Raw genomic sequence first — 19,881 nt, forward strand, 5'->3', positions numbered from 1 at the left:
ATATTCGATTCTCCATTTATCGATATTACTAAAAGAAAAGATGCAGAATTCTCGAATTTCGAGATTCAAGAATCGATTGTTTTTTAATCGATTTAGAAAAATAATCGATATTTATGAACGTGTTATTCGGTCGAACCTTCAGTGTTTGGAACGCACCTTTTTATGCTTGTGGATTACTAAAAGAGTAGATGTGGTATTTTGAAATTATTGAATTGCGGGAGTCGAGAATAGATTGTTTTTCAATTGATCTACGAAGATAATCGATGGTTATGAACGTCATATTCCATCAAACCTTTGGAGTGCTCGGCGCGCGGCGCATGCCTGCTTATGCAAGTATGATTAAAAGAACAAGACCTTTTACGTTTGTTTCGATTCTCATTTCGATGAGTCCCTGAAACGTAAATGGAGCTATAATAACGCTCACGTTTACAAATAATTAGCGCTGCAGCACTTTACGGAGAGAAAAGTCTGCGAAAAATTACGGTACCGGCCCAGGTAGGAATCGCCAAGCTTCACGCCCGGGCTAACCATGGGTTAGGCCCGGCTGACCAAGCTTTGGTAATCCTAGACTCCACCAGGCTTGGTATCTTAGTCGCACCAGAGAAAGCCCAGGCTTGGATTCTTCCCGGATATCAAACCTGGGTACCAAGCTTGTGCCAAGCCTGGGAAAAGCCTGGTTCAGAGTGTCTCGGCCAGTCCTGGGCCCACACTAACGAACTGGCTGAAATTTATTTCTTTTCAACTAGCCGGCATGCTAATTTACTTACACGTGAAACCGAAGGCTAGCAATGTTCTATGGTATTATGCCTAATTATTAACCCCATATTGTTACACAAGTGTAAAGCAAGCTTTCAAATGCCACAAGGTATCTGGTCCATTTGTAATTTATCTGGATATGTTCAGTACTATAAACTGTTTGAATAAAGCTTCGGCATTTTTTAATATATGAGCCTGGAACGGCGCTGATTCGAAGGCCTGGGGCAACCTTAATAACCTGCTTGAGAATAGTTTGGGTGAAGCCTGGGCCATTGGTAATTCCCTACCTAGGTATGAACCTGTGGTCACGGCTTGGTGCAATTCGTTTTTCCTAGTCTGTTATAGACGTCTAACCTTTGCTGACTGTATTTTGGACCGTATCGTACCATGTGTTCTACGTCTTGAACTTCAGCTCGACCTGGGCAGCTCGAATCACCAATTATCCCAACTCTTTCCAGGGAGGCTTGCAATACATTTTGCAAGTAATTGTTAGGGTCCTGTATGTGTGCATGCGATTATTTCATATATTTAGTATCGTGGCATTTGAAGCAATAGTTATCGAATTGCAATAAACTGCAGAAAAACAGAAGGTGATTTGGCATAACAACTTGCCCAACTTCTCTGTTTATTAAATTCTATCAGTTCTCATACACGACTTGTCAATTTTGCCTTATGGCACAAATGTTAGTTATGTTTGTGAAAATATGAGAATATTGAGTGGTTCATTGTGAAAATTGTGTATGAATGCATTTTCTGACGGGCGTCAGGTGGTAATAGGCGCTGGATTGCGGAAACCAGATGATTCGTAGTAAAATTTTGTTGAATCTGGAATGATGACCATCCATGAATGAAGCCTCGAGTCCATTCACCAAAAACGTGAACCAGGCTTGTGATTCCGTGTGTCACCACTCATTCTAAAACCTGGTTAACTCAACCAGCATCGCTCTGGTCTTATTTTCTGACCGCTGGTTGGTCGGTTAAACCCCATTTGCCATGTTCACCACCATCACTGCGCCTTGATTTTCTCTCTTGCAAAATGCCCTAGGTTCCATCAGGGAAAATCGACATCACACGTGCAAGGTATAGGATCCCATCGCTAACACATTCACGCCAAATTACTGTTACCAAGAAGTAAACCGAGGGAGAAGAGATGCCAGTAGTTGGTCGTGGTATATCGGTGAGACGTTACCAACTATTTCCAGGCGGGTTTAATTAATCTTGAACCAAAAACGTCGAGCCAAGCAAAATGGCGAAGTTGAGCTTTAGCAAGCCACCTGGCAGAAATAGCGCAACGCATCGAGGAAAACGTGGAGGACGGAGAGATGTGCAAATGGTGAGGGAAAAATAAATGAGAGAAACTTGGCACCTGTCCTCAACTCGAATTCTTAATGCTTCATTCATTTAAATGGGTTCAAAATATCATTTATTTTGCCGGTTTAAAAAACTAATTAGTTGGAAGATTAGTTTGCAGTTACCACTCCCTTTTTACTTTCGAATGCAAGTTTTGGGAGTAATTGATTATCGGTATTGGGAGTGCATGGTATGGGTGGACCAAAATTAATCGTCTGTCTATAGCTTTGTTTAGTCCATGTCAGAATTTTATAGTTTTTCTCAGAACAGTCGCGAAATGTTTAGAATAGTCTTAATAAACAGAAACAGAGAAGGAAAAGAGAGAAATGAGAGAACAAGGACCTTCGGTTGAATAGGTCCAGAGTGTGAAAACTTTGGTCACTAAGGGTAAGTTCCCTTGGAGACGTCACAGGAGAACGATATACCTTCTGCGTGCGATAATAAAGAATTAAAGTTTATAGACAAATCATTTGACATTATTTAGTAAATCCCTATGCATAATCCAATAATCGGATTTTTTATTTTCGTTGAAAATTATGTGGAATGGTCTGAAAGGTAAAAATACCAAATTTGAGGGCCATATGTGCATGTGCGCATGGTCAACTTGGCGCACTCTTTTTAGAAAACTAAAGGGATTAATTTGCGGGTAGAAGTATGAGTTGGGTTTTCAAGGTTGAACATTCGGGGTGGGCAAGTCTTATCAGAATAGCAAATGACAGCTTCTTACAAATCCATGTAAAGAAAGAACCATCATGTAAAGAAATGAATTTACATCTTCATTTTAGTTGTTTAAAACGCTCGGGCAATAATTCGAAGTAAGTTTTCATCAGCTTTCCGTTTTAAACTTATAGAAATTATTGTGTCATATTGAGTTTATGTACAAGTGTCATTAGCATCAGGACCTTTCGAATGAATTAAAATCTCTCATCACTGTATTCTTGTAATAACCTTACCAATAATCTACGCTGCAGACTGATGTAACTGTGCGTAAGGGAATGTTGCATTAAGCTGTATTCAAGTTTCAATTTCTACCTGGGTTCTCACTTGCAAATTACGGATCTGTTGGGGTCCTGTATGTGTGCACGCGAGTATTTTATATATTCAGTATCGTGGCATTTGAAGCAATAGTTATCAAATTGTGTAAAATTCCGAAGTTCATCTCCTAGGACATATTGTAAAAGAAATGTTGGCTGCATGCGTTTCTCACTTCAGCCATGCCATAAAGTCCCATTTGAAACCGAGGGCCAGGTAATACCATGACCTGACCATTAACTACTTTAGTTTGGATTGGTTTAGACAACCAAATAATAAGAAAATTTAAACTTAATATGGGTCCCTCTTGCCAGAAGAAGTAGGCTAGACCCTGAATAGGTTTGTAAAATTAGTTTTGAGTTAGTTACATTCGAACATTCGAAGGAAGGAGTAGTCTCTTCTAATCTATTGTCCACAATACGAACTTGCTACAATAAACTTTATACCTAACAAGTGCAATATTCCTTTTATTATTTTAAGGCACATCCGTCTAATTTTGCTCGCGCGGCATATACACGATTTCAACGAATGTGTGAAGGTTTCGTGTCATATGCCTATACGCTTCTAAATAGGATCTTTTATGTAATTCTTATTGCACTATTTCTGCTTGTATCCTAATTCAGTATTACACCCGGTTGTCATAAGCATTTTGGTTGCTTTATTTATAATATTAAGAAAAATTCTAACAGCATATATTGAATATTCTCGAATGATCCGCCTGAATCATAAATAACCACATGCAATTCTCTCAAACCGCCCAAAGATACCGACGGCAATGAATAATCCTGGCATGTCTATTCGCTTCCTCACTTACCATCGATATTTCACGAGCATAATTAGTATCCCCCAGTGCACTAAACTCTCAAATGAAAGCCCTCGAAGTTAATGGGAGGAGAAACGTCCGCGTCCGATCCGATAAACCGTGACGGCAAACGTCCTGCACGCTACGACGATGACGGATCTCCATCAGGAACCAAAACACACATTGCTAATTCACCTCCACCCTTCTATTAATACTCCCTCTTGCCATTCAACTCCATCAGATGCAGATGAATTAAATCCCAAAAGTCCAAAAATAGACCGGAAACTCCAGATAAAATATACCACTGGAGATTGCGGAAATATTATGTGAATCGCTCTTCTGAATTCTCAGTTCAAATTTACAAATTTTGGTGGAACCTGAATCCACACCCACGGGAATACCGATAGCCTGAAGCGTGTGCCAAGTTGTTCAGAATTGCTGTTTGAATACGACATTTCCTGGATGCAGTACTTCCTGTTGAATAATCGTTTTTCATCGTAAGCGGGACATCTTCGTCGTTCAACTTTTATTTATTTGAACTTGACGCATTGAGCCGCGCGAAGGGTACAATATTATTGATAAAATCAATGTGCAGTTTTCTGCACAATGTTTAGCTTTAGGATTTCATGCCAACACGTTGTCCTATGCAAGGGCTCGTTCAAAGCCCTAAATTTAGGTTGGACACGCGTTGAGATCGGATCAGGTGAGCTTTGAGGTCAGATTCTAATGATATCAAATTCATGAAGACTTACTGCACTGCCATTGCACACCCAAATTGAAACGGGCCCAGTGTATCCAACGTGCCGATGGCTTCTTTCTTTTTGTTTTTTGAAAAAATATACTATGAGTTACGCCAATGATTTTTTTGATTTTGTCATAATTCCTTAATAATAAGATCCGTATGATATTCATGATGCCTGGGTTATTTCAACTTGTTGATAAAATTCGACAATTACTAATTACACAAGTAGTTAATGCCCGACGGAATTATTAGTCAGGCAAATTTTTCGTGGTAATATTACATTATGTAGTTTTGGTTAATTTTGTCTACTGATCACGATTTTTGTGTGAATTTGATAGATGAGCGTATGATAATTCGTTAAAATCGAATGTTTTTTTCTTGATTTTTACAGCCAACGACCATATCACGCTGAACACGCCAGTTCTCGTCCGATCACTGAAGCTAAGCAGCATTGAGCGTGGTTAGTACTTGGATGGGTGACCGCTTGGGAACACCACGTGCCGTTGGCTCCTTCTTTTTTTGTTTTTTGAATAAATATAGAAACGGTTATGCGCAATAATGTGTTTAATTCTACCACAATTATTCCTTATGACAATTGTTTCTATGAATTCCTTCTGCTGTGGTAAAGGGTGTTACTGTAACTTGTTGATCAGACTTAAAAATTGGCAATTACAGGAAGGGATAATGCTCCGCGAAATTATTAGTCAGACCACTTTCTCATGATAATATTACATTTTGTAGTTGTGGATAATTTCATCTACTGATCAAGATTTTTGTGTGAATTTGATAGCGGAGCGTATGATAATTCATTAAAACGGAATGTTTTTTCCTGATTTTCACAGCCAACGACCATATCACGCTGAACACGCCAGTTCTCGTCCGATCACTGAAGCTAAGCAGCATTGAGCGTGGTTAGTACTTGGATGGGTGACCGCTTGGGAACACCACGTGCCGTTGGCTCCTTCTTTTTAGTTTTGTCAAATAAATACAATTACAATCATGCGAAATAACTTTTTCAATTTTTAACATAATTCCTTAGTAATGAAATCCGGCCCATGTTCAGTATACCATTTGTTTTGATTCATCTCTACTGTTTTCAGAAACAGTCTATTGGACTTGTTGATGAGAATTTACAATTCATAATCACTCAACATCATCATGCTTCACGGAATGATTAGTAAGACTTTTTCGAGATCATGATACGCAACAGCGTCAAGTTGACATATAGAAGGGTAAGAGGCGGACGCGGTCACGTATGATATATCGCTCACAACTTCCCTCACTACCGCTTCTACATGTTTATATCATTGCAAGGATTATTTTTCTTTGGTATTACAATTACAATTTCAGTGGCGGCTCTGAACCTTTCACGTAGTGTTGTCTCCAACATTTTCTCTTCCCTGTTTGCATTACCGTGGGTCAACTGCCTCATCTTCACCCATTTGGCTTGTGTGAACTGTGCTGACCGATTATATTACGTCAGATTATATTATATGATATTATATTATGTCATATTGTATTATGTTATAATGTATATCAATTTTCCAATGCTCCATAATGGAATACGCAAAGCATCGTCACATTATCAAGTACTGTTCGGGGTAGTTGCCGTGACAGTCTCAGTAAAATTAATAAAAATAAGAAAGAGTTACTGGACCCTTCTCTGAAGTTGTAAATCGCAGGTATACCAATAGGTACGGCAAGAATGTTTCCTGAACTCCTGCAAACGGATAGTGACCCGAAAGGAGGAAATTGTTTCTGATTAAAATATTAAAATACATAGAAAAAATAAGGCGCAATTCACTCAAACCTATTTATCTTAAAGATGATAATAATGTAGAATTTCAGAGTCTATGGAATTACACATATCGAAAACAACGGACATTGGTTATGAAGAGAACAAGTTCGACGCTCTTGTCTCGAAGAAGTCTTAACTAGCGACTGACTTGGGAATTTTCCTTAAACTCTAGCGCCTTAAATTACAAGAGAGTGAGGGAAGAGGGTTGTCCTTTCTAAGGGAGAGGGTAGAGAAATAGTTTAATTGGTCGAAAATATGCCGTGGTCTGTTAGCTAGACGAAAAGTATGTTGGGTCCTTTATTGAGGTCTGAAGAGACAAAGGAGGAAAAATTCGACTCGGTCTCCGTGGGTACATTTGTAGGACTGACATGTGTTTTTGGGGAAAATGGTTTCCACTAAAGAAATTTGAGAAAACGAAATAATTTGTTGTACAAAATAATTTCTACATGACGTCCAAAACGAGATAAATTGCGATCTTTTATGACTCCTATGTGCAGAAATTGAACCCCAAGGTATTTAAATTATTGACAGTATATCAGGGAAAACCTGAGAAACATAAAAGGTAGTCTTAGTTTTATATATACAGGGTGTCCCAAAACTGAACGTCCAAACTTTAAACTTAAGGTGGGGGTGAAACTCTGGATCGAAAACACCCGCCCACTACATAAAAATTATTTACCCCTCCCCTAATTAATGCCAAGGGATGAAACAAAGGGCATTCGATGGAGGAATAAATTCTCCATCGATTGAGGCCCATTCCATCCCTTAAGCTAATCGAAAAGGAGAAAGAAACTGCGTTGAAAATTACAGCGCTGGAAAAAAAAACCCGGCGATTTAATTTTCTAAAGCCCCATTGGCCCTGTATGAGATTTTCATTTTTTCTTTCAGCGAAGGAGAAAAAGAATGATCAATCGCTGAGGATTTTTTTTTTTTGGGTGTTCATTTTTTTCATTTCCCTCCCCTTCCTCTTACCGACCGCCGCCAGTCATCTCTTTCTGCCGCCCCAGGGAAGTAGTACCGCATGGTGGGGACACCACCACACTCGCACGTTTTTCTCACCGTCGTGCGACCGGGTATTCCACGCCCCTGATTCGTCCAACTTCAACCCTGAATAAGTTGAAGAGGGTGCGTCTGATCAAAAAGTCGCTCAGGACTTTTCGATCCAGAATTTCACCCCCAACTTAAGTTTGAAGTTTGGACGTTCAGTTTTGGGACACCCTATATATAATGTTCACGCCCGAACAAGTGCATTTTGCGAAAGTCAGAAGGCGCTCGGTTGTTGGAGGTTGGAATTTTCCAAAGCCTATTTCATTCTCTTGCCCTTTGGATTGTCGACCTCTATTATATGATAGAAATAAAGTTATTATGTCCACTAGGAGCTTGAAGTTGGAGCAATCAATTACGAAGAGTCTGTTGGTATGATAACTTTGATAAGAAAGCGTAGACATTATCCTGACATTAACGCAAGATTAAAGACTCTGGTTGAGAGTTGCGGGACAACCAATCTACTGCAATAGTAGGCAAGGATTAACGCATAATCTTTCCTTACGTCAATTTAAAGTTACTCCTTTCAATTAATTTCCGGAATTGTCGTTTATTCATTTATATTTACTTTGATGAACTTTCTTTTGCGTAATAATTTGACGCGACATTAAGGTTTACTATAATTTTTTTTATTTTGGTTGGTACTTTTGGCTGCGTAGTTATTTTCTCTAACGCAGTTTTTCCATCGGCGACGTTGCCACCGTTTCATGTAATTGCCGAATGCAACAATTTTCAATCGATTGAGCTAAAATTTGGGTTACCCATACTTGTAAGATATGCAAAAAATAATCATCAACTAGTTTTAAAAATACCCAATAGTACTGTTCAAAGCACCAAAGAACCGAAGTTGAAAAATATTAATGAACTCATGATTATAAGAGAATCGTAATAAATCACACAAAAATTAGAAAATCAGATTTCACAGTCTACATTGAATAAAACAAAGTAATCATTAATCATAATAGACAATACGTAATGTGTAAAAGAAAGATGGACCATGCGCAGTAAACTTTACCACGATTTCTTAATCATATCAGCACCTTTTTCAGCAATCATGTAAACTGTTGCTGTCAAGTGACCCACTGGCATATCCGGCATGATAGAAGCATCAATAACCCTTAATCCAGTAACTCCATGTACTCGTAATTCCGGATCGACCACAGCATCAGAATCCGTGGATGGTCCCATTTTGGCTGTCCCCATATCATGATTGAAGACAACTGTTGTATGACGTATCGCACAACGCCAGTAATCATCTGAGGCAAATGCAAATTCCTCGCATCCGGGAATTTTGATCTCATGGAGCTTAGTGCCATATTGTTGAAAAGCTTTCGTTTTCGATAACTCTATCGAGAGTTTGACAGCTTCAAGAAGAATTTCCACGTCAGCTTGGTCATCCAGAAGCTTGGGATCAACTAGAGGGTGATCTTCAATATTTCTAGATTGCAATTTAAGGCGTCCCTTGCTACGAGGTAATTGTACAGCTGGCCAAATGGTCCAAGCATCCTGGCCCTCAATCGGCTTCCAAACCCTGTCATAGACTTCTTGAGTTAAAGCACGTGCTTTCGGTAGACCTTGGCCGTTATCCATGTGGAATGCTCCGGCAAGGAAGGCCAATTCAGCATCAGGTCGTGCATCGGGTGCGTACTTTGTGCGAATAAATGCGAGTGCCTCGAGGCCTGAAGCAGTAGAATAAGGCCCAGTTCCTTCAATTGCGTATTGGAGAGCAGCTTTTGGGGTTTGAATATTTTTCGCTATCAGACTGACACTTTGATTTACCAAAAACGTAAGTCCACCGAAGCCCACATGATCGCAAAGATTGTAGCCAACTTTGGAATCCTTAACAACTTTAATCCCCACCTCATCTAGATGATCTTTTGGCCCAATGCCGGACAGTATCAGTAGTTTTGCTGAGTCGATTGCGCCAGCTGACAGAATCACTTCTTTACGAGTGTTAACACGATATGATTTATTATTCTTTATGAATTCCACTCCGTAAGCGTACTTGTTTTCGTCGATTAACACTTTTGAGACTCTGGCTTCGGTTATGATATCGAGATTTGGTCGATTGAGCCGTAAATATGCTTTAGATGCACTGCATCGTGTAGAATTTACCATCGTGTATTGACCAAGTGAGAAGCCAACGGATCGTTGGCCATTGTAATCGATAATATTGTAGCCGAGCTCTTGTCCCGATTCTACGAAAGCTCTTGCCAGAGGGGTCCGCCACGCGGCGTTTTGAACGTGTACATGCCCATCTCTTCCGTGATACGCGTCATCGGCCAGTTCTAAAAAGAAATTAAACGAATATACGTGGATATGTGAAAAGTCAAAAATTAAGGTGTATCTGTATAGATGAATAATAACGACGATAATTGTTTCACAAATTATCGCGGTCGCCATAAATGTTTTATTGTATGAGCTCCCTACAATGCTCATCGTGTATTGTCGGGCCGTTTAGGTGGAGGGGGAAATATGATCGCTGGGTCTGTTGGCGGGAAACTTGATTGTGCAGTTTAGCAGAAAATGTCCGGATGACATTAAAATTGAAATTGTATGACACATTGAGTGAAAAATTGTCAGTAGAGTGAAAACTCTTTTATACAATAATAATTACATTATAAGTAAAAATGGGACTTTATTCCTGGCTTTATCAAACGTTCCCACTCTCGAATCTGACCTCAAATTCTCTTGTGTTGTGAGAAACTGTCTGTCATGTGTTTTGTATTCGACTGTTCTCCAATGGCTGCGATTTTTTAAGTGCAATCATTTATCGGTTCCCTTTTTTCTTGTGAAATGTTTACAGGTTATTTAACCATGGTGAGGATAACCGTAGTATATGAGAAATGAACAACAACCAATGACTCACCATGTCAACAAATATCATTAAGATGAAATAATCAATTGTACTTGTGTGTATTATTCTTGTTTGTGGATATCGTTAATAAACGCGGATTAAAAAAAAAAATTTCTATTGATTCATTTTCTATATTCTCATATTTTTGCCTATTCCTTATTAATTTGTGGAACTCTATGTAAGAATTACGAGAAGAAAACTTGAAAAATTCAGCTTTGATTCATCATTATTGTCACATTTCGATAAGTAATTTTCCAATTTCTTTTCTGGTACTTTTTACTGGCTATGTTTCTACGCGTATATTAACGCTTGGTATCGAGAATTTAGAAGTTTCCGTGAGTTTGGTGACTGAATAAATGAAATTCAAGAGAGAAAGTTCCATGGAAAACTCGATATATCTCACTATTTCTATTTTGCTTTTTATTCTGCCGTGTTTTTCATAGAAATTTATTAATGGAACTATAAAAGTGGTTCGCTTATTACGTATATGTAATCTCATACCTTTCAGACGTGCGCGTTCACTTTTCTTGAAATATGGTAAGACTTCCTCGTACGACCAACCAGGATTTCCTTGTGCAGCCCAATTATCAAAATCAAGCTTGTGTCCTCTAGAGTAAGCCATGTAATTTATGGAGCTTGTGCCACCTAATGACTTGCCTTTTGTATACGGACACCTTCGATCGATTATTCCTAAACACGCTTTTGATTGCGGCTCGGATTTGTACTGCCAGTCGTATTCAGAATTGGCAAAACTCGCGGCAAGGGACGGTATTTGATGTAGTATTCCCTCCGTTTTTCCAGCCTCCAGAAGTAAAACCTTCCAGTTTTCATTTTCTGAGAGGCGATTGGCCACTGGGGAGCCACCGGGACCAGAACCAACGACAATGAAGTCGTATGTATCGAATCGGGGTAATGGCTCAGTTTTGATTCCGTACGCAGTTGTTAATCCGTACTGGGCGAGGATCTCCAAGATTTGGATTGCTGCTGCTGAATTTATCATCAACAGCAAGGGAACCCATATTCGAATCATCATTTTTCTGGAAAATTAATACGATAAAGAGAATTTCTTTATGTGTCTGCGCAAATAATGAACACGCAAAATCGTTTACTATGACAGCGGAAAATAAAAAAAAAGGGTTTCTTGTAGTATTAACAATATTAATACACGGAAATTTAAATAAAAAATTGTTAGCACTGCAGTGGCTATCATACTTAGATTTGTACTCTATTGTATTGTGAGAGTTTTTCATATTATCGTTTTACCACAGTAAATTTTAATTTCGTCCCTTCTATAAAATCTCTCGAAATGTTCTATGAATAAGACAAATCAGGACCAGAACATTAATAAGGTTTTAAAATACTCGATTCAGTTTTCTATTTATTACCATGGGAAAATTAAATTCTTCACCTTGTAGAAAATACTATTTTTTAAATTTTGCACTGCTGATTTTAAAAAATCGTTCTGCTCAAAGATAAATTTGCAATTATTTAATGGTGATTTTGTTATGTTACAGAGTAATATTGTTGAAAGTATTTGTCGGCATGGTTTCTAGATCGATCTCCGTCTGTGTTTATACTGCGAATTAAAATGAAAAGTACGCGAAGAGAAGAGTCTGTGAAAAATTACTGTGCCAGGCACTAGAATCGAGGTGCAACATGCTAAAATACTAGAATGTATTCCACTCATATTTAAAAATGGCCATCAATACCGTAAATTTTGTAATAAATTTGGCAATTGATAATATGTGGTTTCGTAAAACTTACTAAACAGCACTATCAAATTTGACGGTTTATCATGATCGTTTGAGGTTCAATGAAAAATTGACAGAAATCTTTTAAAACTTCCTATCTAGGTCAGTCTATTTTATTGGGCCTCCCTTCATTTTTTTACTGTGCCACACAGCAATTTTTCGGTAACTCATTGCGATTACTTAGCGACGAGCGCCGAATATATCCGATTATTGCCGACGTTGGACTCCCTCATGAAACCTGGTTACCGCAGCCATTTAGCCTCCATCTTCTGGTCGTCCATGAGGCAGTCAATTTTTGTGAGGTAGAAATAGAACTTTCCTTAGCCGATAAAGAAATGTTACTAGGCGTCATAGTAATTTTTCTCAGCCCAGCAGTTTCCGCCGATATTGTAAGGCAGCGCAGTAATTTTTGTCCGAATCACACTATAAAAATTCTCTGATTTTTTTTCCGTGTACGGAAAAGTATCATGAGTACTGCCCTAAGAACTTTTACTCGCTGAAGGTGCGAGCTGAAAGCAATCCCAAAATCCCTATGGCACTCGTTTCGAGAATATACGATTTTTTGGCACTTTTTTTTACGTAAACATTTGTTTTTGTTTTTCAGAATATCATCATTGCTCACGATTCCTCAGTTGGTGAGCAAACTATGAATTTCCTATTTTTTGCCGAAAGATTCTCTTCATGTACACAATTTCACTTCATTCATATATAATGGCTGCACAATATATAAATTGTCTGGACTTTTTAACACTCATGATTATCACTTACCTTGAACTCCAGCAGTGGAATGTTACGGTTTGCACGCTAGCTAACGAGTTATATGTCTGCAGTGGGGAAAAATTATCAGATTAATAAAATACACATATAGCGGATTATACGTAAGATTAACATGTTTTCAATATGACACTTTATTTGTTACGGTATATTTGACCATATGTCTGCGATTTAATGAAAATAAACAGCCGCATTGAACATGATTTATGTTTGTTTTAAATTGAGTCACTTCGTTGATATTACAGTCGATCAGATCTTATCAAATGAAGAGATTTGTGAATTTGAAGTTCAAATCTCGATATCTGTTTATTTGACAGTTAATATATGGTAGAATATGATTAGAACAGATTCAGTTATTTCCAGATTGGCATCTAAGTAATCATTTTGTGTCTTTGTCTCCTTAATATCTTTCATGACCTACAGTTTTAGTCTAATTTGGGCGAAATTTATATTGAAACATTCAGACGGAAAAATATCAATATGAATCACGAATCGATATCTGTAAATAATTCTAGTTCACTATTAATTGTTACTGTCCTGAAACTTAATAGTGAATAATTTACTGAAAATCACTGAATCAATTCACTGTCTTGAACATGAAAATTCAGTAAAATTCCACAAATTGAAACGACGTGAGGATGTGATTTCTTCAATTTATTTAAATTTACAATTGAATATAAATATTCTCTGCCGAATGATATTGGATTTTTAATGAAATTGGAAATCTCATAATTTTTTTTTCACCCAACTTGCATTCAATTCCACTGTTTTTTAAATTCGAGAATGTATTTACCAGATTGTTCTGGGTTTATCTTTAATTTCAGGAAAAAATAGAACGGAAATGTACCGTCCTCTTTGTTCTATCCACGATGTTCTGAATTTTCGATACCAAAATATTTTGAAGTCTCAGTGAAATTATAATACTATCGAAATTTGGGGAATTAATTGGCCGCGGAAAATTCTGATCAAATTTTCTAACAGCATAAATTATGAGGCCAATTTCATGCAAAAAAAAATTACAATTGATTATGAAGACCATTTTCTACTTCCCCGAGTCGAGCTACTAATGTTTCAAACCGTTGCTTATTATCAATTATTTGTTCATCGATAAAAAGGTAGTGTTCAAATAACTCAGAAATCGCTGAAACGATTTCAGTTAAATTTTAATCCTTTGACTTATGTCAAACACAGTGTTTCCGATTAAATAATTATTTCTTCTTAATTGTCTTTTGTTCTTCCAAAACAAATCCCTTCGGCATGAAGTGAGCTTCCCACGGCTAATTTTAGATAAAATAATTCAAAATTATATAATAAAAGATTTTTAAAAAATTTTAATTGAAAAAATGACTGAAAGAATTGAGTAATGGGAAAGGACAGGGCCCATTGATGTCAAACGAGCTGGAAATTCATGGGACTGCAAGCAATCTGATTGAAACAGGTTAGTTATGAATATAAACACATTTTTTAACTGTTATCATGTAATTAGATTTGATTAGTAGCCATAGAGGCCGAATGGAATGATGGAGAAAAGAAAAAGTCAATCGTCTCTTTAAAATACACCAATGGTAAGTTTCATTTTTCAATGAACAGAATGAACTTTATAAGTTTTTAATTACGCCAATATCTCATATTTGATTTCATCGAAGAGATGGAGAATCTCATCTGTAGAAAATGTCCTGCTCACATGGTTCGCTTACTAAGTAATTAAAACATTCAGTGGAATGCAAATTCAACAAATTTTAACTTAATTGGCCTGTCTCAGAATCTAAAACGAGCAGGAAAATTGAGATGCCACTGCTGGTGAATAGGAAATAAGTTACGAGAACATTCAAATGGCATCTTATTCAATCCATGTTCTTGAATGTGCGTTTCCCACAGTACAATTCTCCTCTGGTTCGAAACTGAAGATATTTCTATATCAGAAAGGATGTAAGTGGAATTTAGAAGCGAAGTGGTAAAACGAGATGAGTCAGTTCTGACTATTGACCAGTTTTTGATGAATATCTAGAGATCTAGAGTAGATGACAAAATTTTCATGAAAACCTTTTTTATTGAACAAATTGAGAGCTGCAACAAATGTTATAACAAAAATTGCAGTATCTCTTTTAGATTCGGAAATATCGAGCATAAACTCGACTCAGAGATAAGTCAACTTATTTCGTTTTACCAGTTTGCTACTGAATTGTTCACGATTGTAATTTTTATAGTGATGAAGTTAATTGAGAAAGTTTTGATGAAATGTTAGTTTGAGAATTTTAGTCATTGTTTCACATGACGTCTATCGTTATTCATAATATTATTAAAAGAGAAACAATCAGTTGTATCTGCAAATTTTTTAGTCATAAAAGTTGTGTACATTTCGATATAGTTGGATTGTCAATGAAGTCTGTCTTTTGTCTTCATCTTTAGAACAATGTCGAAGGACGTGATCAGATGTTTATATCAATTTATAGATCCGGTTGTGTTTATTATGCCACAACTTAAATTTTCTATTGAAGTAAAAAAAGTAGACCTATTACCAATTCCCAATTCACCAATTGGGTATTGGTAATAGGTCTTTAGGATTTAAACCCGAGAGGGTTTAAGACCAGACTGAGACCACTGAATTCACCTGAGAAAATCAGTTATTTCAGACGAGTCTCAACTATCATCAGGAGACATCTGCAGGATTTGTCACATGGGTGGTTTCCCAGCGGCAACAGTATCACGTCCCTTATGGGAGTGGCCAAAGCAACAACAGCCCCACCAAAATGATAGCCAGACATCCACTCTGTCCTCATACGCTTATCTTGGGCCCTTGATATCAGCTTGCAAGTTGGTTAATCAGACCTAACGATCATTTTCCAACTCCACTTTTATGAAATCCTTATGAATTTTCTCTTAACATCAAGGTGTCGTGGTACAGTTGCACTTGTTCATGTCGAGTGTCTAGAGAGGTGGCTGACCGAGTCTGGTCATGCCAGATGCGAGCTCTGCGGCTACAAGTACCTCACCAAGAAGGTACCGAGACACGGGATGTGTAGGAGCGTATGGATCTGGTTCAATACCGTCATTGCAACACGACAGGTTCTTCCCCTATTTCTTTCATATTTTTATCAGTTGAAGAGAATCCACTTCTTTGGAAATTAAATGGGGATTGTTTTAGGTGTTTGTCGAACATCTTTTTGCTAATGAATTAGCAATATGCGCCCGAATGGGCGTTCTCCCTCTTGGAATTATGATATAACTGTTCTATACATTGATAAGACCTTCATAAGTCACAAGTAGCACCAGCATATTATTCTTAGAAAACCCTATTAAAAATCAAAAAGAGCACATAGTTATTCAGAAGTCGATGGAGGGTCATTCCAAGGTCAACTCAAGATTGGCTAAGTCAAGTTGGTCAACTTGAATTTTTGGCGTATATTTTGAAAAACAATAAAACGATTGACGCCATCTTCGAACTCGGTCCATATAATACAAAAATGAAAATTTCGAGTCTAGATTCGATCGATTGGAACAATCATTTGTACAGTTATAGCAATTAGCCAACTTCCTAGGGTCAACCTAGGGTCGACCCAAGCCCACCCTAAAAGCATCAGATGCGGAGTCCTGATCCCTAATTTAGTCATTTAAAAAAAAAACTGGATATTTAAATTGGAGGAATTCCACTGATTTTTATTCGGATGTAAAATAAATAATTTCCGTAGATACTTTTTGGCTGATAAGCCTGCTAATAATACGTTAATTGGTCTTGATAATTTCTCTTGAAGTGATATTTTTTGCTAAAAAATCCTACAAAAACTAATTTCGTCTAAAAAAAAGGAATTCTGTAATTTGATCTGTTCCTGATCTAGGTTCTCCTGGATTTTCTTTATCTTCTGGTGACAACTCCTCTGGCTTTGTTCTCAATATACATCTGTGCCCTCGCCCTTCGTCTAATCATCGACAGTGGCTTCAACGAAATTCCCTGGATGATCGTCGCCATGCTCCCTACCTGTTCTTTAACCCTAATAGCTTACTGGAGTTGGTTGGTGACGTTAGGCAGGTACATTAACAGGTACAAGTTTCTATAAAACTCCACGACAATATTTTTCGAGTTACATTCTCCTCCCCTGGTTATCAATTAAAGGCTCCATGGGAGACGCTGGCACAGATTCTGGAGGGATAACTTTGTCGTGAGACTTCTACCCGACAATTCGGCTAACAGGGACGACTCCAACGCTTATCTTCAGGAGAATGAACTCGATGATTTTCTACAAATGAATTTTTAATTCATTTCAATTCTCTTATCTCACCTCGTGGGTGGTTTGTTTGAACAAAAGGGGGAAGATTAATTTCGTGCCAGCTGCTGTATTTTCAATCGGTTAAGAGCGGATGTTGTGCGTGATTCAAATCATTCCTGGATACCCGTAGAGTTGTTGAAGTTGTTGGTGGATTCAAATTGGCTCTGGTTAAGTGAACTCCGGCGTCATGCTACAACGATGATGTACGCCTGACAAGCGGCACAAGTACACGATACCAGGCATTATCGTGCATTAACATGTTAAGTGATCATAAGCCGGGGAAACGATCATGAAGGTTCTCAATCTTCTTCAGCTGTTGATAAAAGGTTTAGTAGGTTAGTTGGTATTTATGGGTTTTTAGTGAGGCATTGAATTGGATGAAACGATCAAATCCTTAATTGTACGATGATAAATGTCGATGATTTTTATTAGCCTTATTTTGTTTATGGAATTATTTTAGTGGTTAAAAGGTACAGTTTACGTTGCGGTGGTTAGATTTCATTCGGTATTTAATTAGTCCGAATATCCGTTTAGAAAATATGCTGAATGAAAGGTATTTTTTGTTCGTCGACGGAGATACTTTTTTATGAAAAGTCTAGCATAAATGCTAGAAAGAAATCCAATATCTCGCGAAATTGTGACATTGACGCTGGTCAAATTTCCACACAGAGATAAATATGCGGTAAGTATTACGTATTTTGTTATAATTCTGGGGCGACTACTCGGGGAGGAGAATTTTACCGAACGTCGGCGGAATTTTTTCGGAGCGTCCCATAATTGTCATCTAAATTTGTTGTGAAAAAATAGTGATACCGTCACATTAATTTTCTTAGGTTTTTTTTGTAACGGTAACTAAACCTAAGTTCCGTAATTTTTACGGAATATTTCTTTCTGTGCTAGCAGCAGAACTGTTCTTAGACATTTCTTTCAATATCTCAAGTATACAATTGATTGCCGATCAATGGAATTTGTCATATTAATATTTAATATCATTAATTGTTTTTTTTCTCTTTAAATAGTATAAACTGTGGAAAGTCTCTGAATTTTTTCAAAGCCGCTAGAATAGTTTTCCATTGCTTCAAATGTCGTAAAAACTTTTTAAATTTTCTCATATTGTCGAGTACATTTTTGTATTACTCGAAGTTTCCCACAAACTTCTTCAATTTTTTCAACTCTCGAAATGAAACATTTTTGTGAACTTTTTTTGAAACCCAAAGACGTCCTCAAATCCACTAGAAAACCTGAAAATATATTTAAACCCTTCACGCTACTCTGCCATTCAGCAAGTCCCAAAAATTTCAATAAGTTTCTCCGTTGAATACTAAATAAATTAAACCCAACTCGATAGGCTAACCCATTCAAATGTGATACCGCGATTGAAATCTATTCACTAGTTGTGGCGTCAAATGCATCTAAAGAATCGTAAACCGATTCATCAAATTTAAAAAGAAGAATTGTGTCGACCTTCTGTCGACACAATTCAAATTTTATGCAGCGAATGAATACAAAAATTTCTAACCCCCTCTGTTCTCATCTTGGAATAGATTTTATTCACCCAAAATCTGAATAGAATTCCTGTAAATCAAGAAAAGACTTAAATCTCTCTCTTTTACCCCTAAAAGCAAAAACCTCTAAAGACCTGTGCGCTGCTTTTTCTCCCCGGTTTGTTTCTCAGTCTCTTAATGTAGGATTATAACTCTCTCCATTGATTCAAGATTCAAGGTCCTCTGGTGATTTGTATCTTTATCATCGAGCTGGAGCTGGCCATTTGCATCTCCGTCACGTAGTCTCCCTCCGAGCCGTTGTAAACATCTCAATTTGCACGTGACGTCCTCACGCTACACTGTGCCCCAAAGTAGAGGACTTAGGGGGGAATGCAGTTCCTGGGAAGGTACCGTATCGGTGCCTCTTCCATTCTTCAGTTCTTGGCTTTTATTTTCACACGTCAATCGTAAAATACTGCCAATTATCACTACTATACCTGTTTACTGGTGAATTTATTGTCAACGATAAAGACCTCTTGTTTTTTAGTATTCAATTTATTTATTTTTATCACAGACAGCCCGAAGAATCAACTCAGACTAATTTCAACGAATTTATCATGGAGAAAGAGAGTCCGATACAGTGGAAAATTTGAAATAAAAATCATACGGATCCTATCATTACGAGTTCACATTGTTGTTGATTTATTATGTAGTGATAATTAGTTCAAGGACGAGTGGATGCATTCACACAGAAAACTTTTCTATTAAAATTCTGGTACGGTACGGAGGGAAGAGGGAAAGGCTATAAGAGAAAACGATTTCCTGAGGGGTTTATGGAGCATTATTATAAAATATTGTTCTGCGAAAAATAATTGAAAATTTTTTGAATTCTTTTAATTACTCTGGTCTTACTATAAAATCCCTTAAATTCTATGAATTAGAAAAAATTGAGGGGCCGATCAACTGTCTCAATTTGGCCACCCCTCTCCTTATCGTACATTAAAGTCCAGCTGAATTAATTTTTTCTAATTCCCAACGGTCTAGGCATTTTAAGGTAACACTGCGGTAATTAAAAAACATGTGAAAATTTTTCAGAGTAAAATAATTAATAATTTTTCAGAGAACCCTATTTGAAACTGATCCTCCTTGAACCCCTCAGGAAATCATTTACTTTTATAGCCCTCCTCTTTCCCCCCTCCACCACTAAATCAACCATTCCCGGTTTT

General features: G+C 37.4%; 2 protein-coding genes, 1 long non-coding RNA gene and 2 other non-coding genes across 11 annotated transcripts; 4 read left to right on the plus strand and 1 right to left on the minus strand.

Annotated features, from left to right (window-relative positions):
• Window positions 1-5,072: 5,072 nt before the first annotated feature.
• LOC135169959 (5S ribosomal RNA) lies at window positions 5,073-5,191 on the plus strand. Its single transcript, XR_010300285.1, has one exon. It is a non-coding gene; the product is annotated as a 5S ribosomal RNA (ribosomal RNA).
• A 332-nt stretch (window positions 5,192-5,523) lies between these two features.
• On the plus strand, window positions 5,524-5,642 carry LOC135169961 (5S ribosomal RNA). Its single transcript, XR_010300287.1, has one exon. It is a non-coding gene; the product is annotated as a 5S ribosomal RNA (ribosomal RNA).
• Window positions 5,643-6,753: 1,111 nt separating this feature from the next.
• Window positions 6,754-12,994, minus strand: LOC135161616 (glucose dehydrogenase [FAD, quinone]-like). Its single transcript, XM_064119337.1, has 3 exons — window positions 12,901-12,994; window positions 10,883-11,418; window positions 6,754-9,812 (listed from the first exon to the last, which is right to left on the minus strand). The coding sequence occupies exons 2-3, from the start codon at window positions 11,412-11,414 to the stop codon at window positions 8,536-8,538; spliced, it is 1,809 nt and encodes a 602-aa protein (XP_063975407.1). The 5' UTR covers window positions 11,415-11,418; window positions 12,901-12,994; the 3' UTR covers window positions 6,754-8,535.
• Window positions 12,995-14,159: 1,165 nt separating this feature from the next.
• Window positions 14,160-17,593, plus strand: LOC135161624 (E3 ubiquitin-protein ligase MARCHF3-like). Of its 7 annotated transcripts, none has more exons than XM_064119349.1 (6): window positions 14,160-14,344; window positions 14,403-14,471; window positions 15,531-15,720; window positions 15,798-15,972; window positions 16,743-16,945; window positions 17,018-17,593. In XM_064119349.1, exons 1-6 carry the CDS (start codon window positions 14,293-14,295, stop codon window positions 17,157-17,159), a joined length of 831 nt encoding a protein of 276 aa, XP_063975419.1. In that variant the 5' UTR covers window positions 14,160-14,292; the 3' UTR covers window positions 17,160-17,593. The 7 variants fall into 7 exon arrangements, with proteins under 7 accessions (XP_063975419.1, XP_063975466.1, XP_063975457.1 ...); XM_064119396.1 differs by having other exon boundaries at window positions 17,042-17,593; XM_064119387.1 differs by having other exon boundaries at window positions 16,743-16,933.
• A 141-nt stretch (window positions 17,594-17,734) lies between these two features.
• On the plus strand, window positions 17,735-19,326 carry LOC135168245 (uncharacterized). The gene is made up of 3 exons (XR_010300014.1): window positions 17,735-17,853; window positions 18,887-19,062; window positions 19,230-19,326. It is a non-coding gene; the product is annotated as an uncharacterized LOC135168245 (long non-coding RNA).
• The last annotated feature ends 555 nt before the right edge of the window (window positions 19,327-19,881 follow it).

This window comes from Diachasmimorpha longicaudata, chromosome 1, assembly GCF_034640455.1.
Source record: "Diachasmimorpha longicaudata isolate KC_UGA_2023 chromosome 1, iyDiaLong2, whole genome shotgun sequence".
Taxonomy (NCBI): Eukaryota; Metazoa; Arthropoda; class Insecta; order Hymenoptera; family Braconidae; genus Diachasmimorpha; species Diachasmimorpha longicaudata.